General features: G+C 62.2%; 1 protein-coding gene across 1 annotated transcript in view; it reads right to left on the reverse strand.

Annotated features, from left to right (window-relative positions):
* Positions 1-315: 315 nt before the first annotated feature.
* EVC (EvC ciliary complex subunit 1) overlaps positions 316-1,412 on the reverse strand; it is a gene marked incomplete at its 5' end in the record, with an annotated part of 54,096 nt that continues 52,999 nt past the window's right edge. Inside the window, one exon of the mRNA XM_023520184.1 lies at positions 316-540. Within this exon, the coding sequence (XP_023375952.1) occupies positions 331-540 (210 nt within the window). The remainder of the gene's footprint in view (positions 541-1,412) is intronic.

A 1,412-nucleotide genomic window follows, 5' to 3' on the forward strand; every position in this document is an offset into this window, starting at 1 on the left:
GAGCTGGGGCCTGCCCCGCGTGCCTCCCCCGCGCCCGGCTGACGGGAGACACAGGAAGCAGCGGGACCCAGACGCTGGCCCCTCGGCAGCCGTCGCTTTCCCAGACCCCTCTCTGCCTTCTTGTCGGCCTTCCCGTCCCTCCCCTGCCAGCAGGCTGCCACTCCCTGTGACGGTCCCCGACGTTGCCACAGGCAGGGGGAGCACAGTTAGTTACGCCCATTTTACAGATGGAGAAGCAGAGTCAGGAAGAAGCAGCCACTGAACAGCAGGCCCAGGAATGGGAATTACCGAACGCAGGGAAGCAAAGGGGCCCCAGATGGGGCGCCCTAGCTACAGACAAGGACACAAAAACCCAAGGCCGCACGGCTGGTTAGAGGCGGACACGGGACTGGAACGCATAACCCCAGACAGAGGCCCCACCGCAGCCCGCCGCCTCCCACGCTTACCTGACAGCCCCCGTTTATTCGAAACCGGTCTGCTCTCGGCGGTGGGCACCCGGGCCAAGGCCGCCAGCTCGGAGAGGAAGGTCTGCTCCGCCTCCTGAATGCAAAGCGGGAGGGTCAGCGAGGCGCCCTCTGCCCTGTCTGCCTCCAAACCCCTCCACAGAATGAGGCCGACCCGCTCCAGGGTGGCTGATGGCTGTGTCCCCTGGAGAAAGATTCTCCCAGAAGCACCCGGAGGCGTCAGGAGCAGATCAGAGGCACGCGTGAGGCAGGGAGCGAACATTTACCAGCTCCTGCCAGGTAAGTGTCCACCTTCTCTCACGCTGGCCACGGTCCCCATTTACAGGTGAGAACACGGAGGAGGAGGGGCTCGGCGAGGGCCACGCAGGCCGCGAACCGGGGTCCCACCCAGTCCTGCCTGACCCAGAGCGTGAGCTCTTAACCCCGAGCCCGTGGGTTGACGCAGACCCCGCGCCCCACGACTTCCTGACTGTGTGAACCTGCACCCGACTTCACCTCCTGCAGCCTCGTCTTCCCATGGTAGCCAGGTACTAGCAGTAACCTCCCCTCCGTTGCTGGACGGCGACGTCCGATGGCACACGTAACGCTGTCAGCTCAGACTATCTACAATGGGCCCTCGATGGAGTGTGAACCACCGTTACTGTCACCCTCGTCACCGTCACCGCTGTGAGCGGCACACGGCGGTGAGTGCGCTCACGGGGCCGACACGCTGTGAAGTGTCTCCGTTCTGGACTACTCGATTTTTTTTTTAAAGCAGCTGCGTGGCTCGCTATCCGTACTACTTATAATCGCACGTGGATGAGATTTTTCTATGAAAAATAAGTAAAACAGCCACTTTCTGTCACAAGGGTTGAGCTTCCTGTACGTCCTAGATAAAACGCAAGCCTCAGCCCCCAGCAGCCCTGTCTGAGAGACGCCGACGTCAGCCGTGACTCTGAGCGGCCCGCG

The sequence above is a fragment of the Pteropus vampyrus genome, unplaced genomic scaffold (genome assembly GCF_000151845.1).
Source record: "Pteropus vampyrus isolate Shadow unplaced genomic scaffold, Pvam_2.0 Scaffold252, whole genome shotgun sequence".
Taxonomy (NCBI): domain Eukaryota; kingdom Metazoa; phylum Chordata; class Mammalia; order Chiroptera; family Pteropodidae; genus Pteropus; species Pteropus vampyrus.